This window comes from Myotis davidii, unplaced genomic scaffold (assembly GCF_000327345.1).
Source record: "Myotis davidii unplaced genomic scaffold, ASM32734v1 scaffold64, whole genome shotgun sequence".
NCBI lineage: Eukaryota > Metazoa > Chordata > Mammalia > Chiroptera > Vespertilionidae > Myotis > Myotis davidii.
This window is the reverse complement of record NW_006296226.1, coordinates 5,087,888-5,089,973: the sequence shown is the minus strand read 5'-3', so window position 1 is coordinate 5,089,973 and position 2,086 is coordinate 5,087,888. Positions and strand designations below refer to the sequence as shown.

At 38.4% G+C, this 2,086-nt stretch overlaps 1 protein-coding gene across 1 annotated transcript; it reads left to right on the top strand.

Annotated features, from left to right (window-relative positions):
• On the top strand, positions 1-870 carry LOC107181363 (olfactory receptor 1J4-like; the record flags this gene model as incomplete). The annotated part of the gene is made up of 1 exon (XM_015568757.1): positions 1-870. A coding segment is annotated over one exon (870 nt), but the record flags the coding sequence as incomplete, so codon positions are not given.
• Between the last annotated feature and the right edge of the window lie 1,216 nt (positions 871-2,086).

Genomic DNA, 2,086 nt, shown 5'->3' with positions numbered 1-2,086 from the left:
ACCACGGTGCTGGTCAACCTGCTCATCATCCTGCTCATCAGGCTGGACTCTCGCCTGCACACGCCCATGTACTTCTTCCTCAGCCACTTGGCCTTCTCTGACATCTCTCTCTCCTCTGTCACTGTCCCTAAGATGCTCATGAACATGCAGACTCAGCAACAATCCATCCCCTATGTGGGATGCATTTCTCAGTTGTATTTCTTCATACTTTTTGCTGGTGTTGACAATTTCCTTCTGGCTGTGATGGCATATGACAGGTACGTGGCCGTCTGTCACCCTCTGCACTATGCCACCATCATGAGGAATGGGCTATGTATGTTGCTGGTGGCTGGGTCTTATATGGTTACCTGTGTCCATGCAGTTTTTCATACCCTCCTCTTGGTCCGCCTGTCCTTCGGTGCCCACAATACCATCACCCACTTCTTCTGTGAGCTCACTGTGCTGCTGAAGCTGAGCTGCTCTGACATCTCACTCAATGAGCTGGTCCTATTCACTGAGGGAGGAATGCTTTTCTTCCTGCTTTTGTGTGTTATTTTAGGCTCATACATCCGTATAGGGACCATCATCCTGAGGGTGCCCTCCATTAAGAGACTCTTTAAAGCCTTTTCCACCTGTGGCTCCCATCTCTCTGTAGTGTTTTTATACTATGGGACAACTACAGGTGTTTACTTTTTCTCCTCATCATGGGTTTCCAAAGACATAATTGCTTCGGTCATGTATACGGTAGTTACCCCCATGCTGAACCCCTTCATCTATAGCCTGAGGAACAGAGATATCAAACAGGCCTTACAGATGTGTGTCAATAGGGTTAAGTTCTTTAAGATGCAATCACTAAATCCTCTTGTTCCAGTCAGGAGCACAGTGAGGTAGACCTCCTAAAATTATTATATGGTTGACATATCCATTAAATTTTAATAAAATATTCATTCTGTTGTCACTTATAAGTATTGTCATATGTACACTAAGTCACATTTGAAACTAGGATGGTTAATTACTCTTTATTCCTAATTGACATTTTTTGCTTGTTCATCTTATAAGATCTGTGCAAAAATCTTATGCAAAACATGTTGTATAATTATAATTGTGCATTTGTCCCTTTCTGTTTTACGATATGTCAGTTTTTGCTTACATGTATTTTATGTTATGGTATAGCAGACTCACTTTTTTAGCATCATGATCTGCTTTTGTTCAGCTTACTTTCAATTTTTTCTTCTTTAAAAAATAATTTTTTATGCTGGCTTTCATTGGCTTTGAGTTATTGTGCACATCTCTTCTCAACTCACAATCAATAACATCTGACTATAGTCAGCCATGATAAGAATAATTTCACTATGAATATAGGGTTGTGCTACAAAGCAAGGTGAGAGAGAGAGAGAGAGAGAGAGAGAGAAACATTTTTAAAATGCATTTAAGAGGTCACTACTTCATTTATAATTAGGATCACATTCTAGTAATGGGTCCTACCTTAACACCTCATCTACTTCTGATAGATATACTTTACATCTATGAATATAGATACTTACACAGATACAGAGAGAGTTCTAGATATGTACTAGATCTTATAGGCAGTAAAGATGCAGCTTTCTTATGGTTAGTGTTTACATGGTATTTCTTTCCGTCACTTTGAACTTTTACTACTATAGCATAGAATAGTAAAGTATAGTATAGTATTGTATGGTATGGTATGGTATTGTTAAGGTATGGTATGGTATGGCATGGCATAGTATAGTATAGTGTAGTATAGTATAGTGTGGTGTAGTGTTGTGTGGTGTGCTATGGCATGGTACAGTGTAGTATAGTGTATTGTAGCATAGCATAGCACAGCATAACGTAGTGTAAGGTAGCATAGTAAGTATGGTATAGTATAGTCAGGATGCAGCTTTCTCCTTGTTGGTGTTTAAATGGTATTTCTTTTCCATCACTTTAAACATTTCTTTGTCCTTATATCTGTGAGGTGTGCATTGTTAAAAAGGTAATGCTGTATTTTGCTCATTTTATGTAAAGCAACAATTATTATATTTCTGGAGAATTTTGTCTATGGGCATCTAATGTAATCATAACGCATTTGAACTTATACTTCCCATAT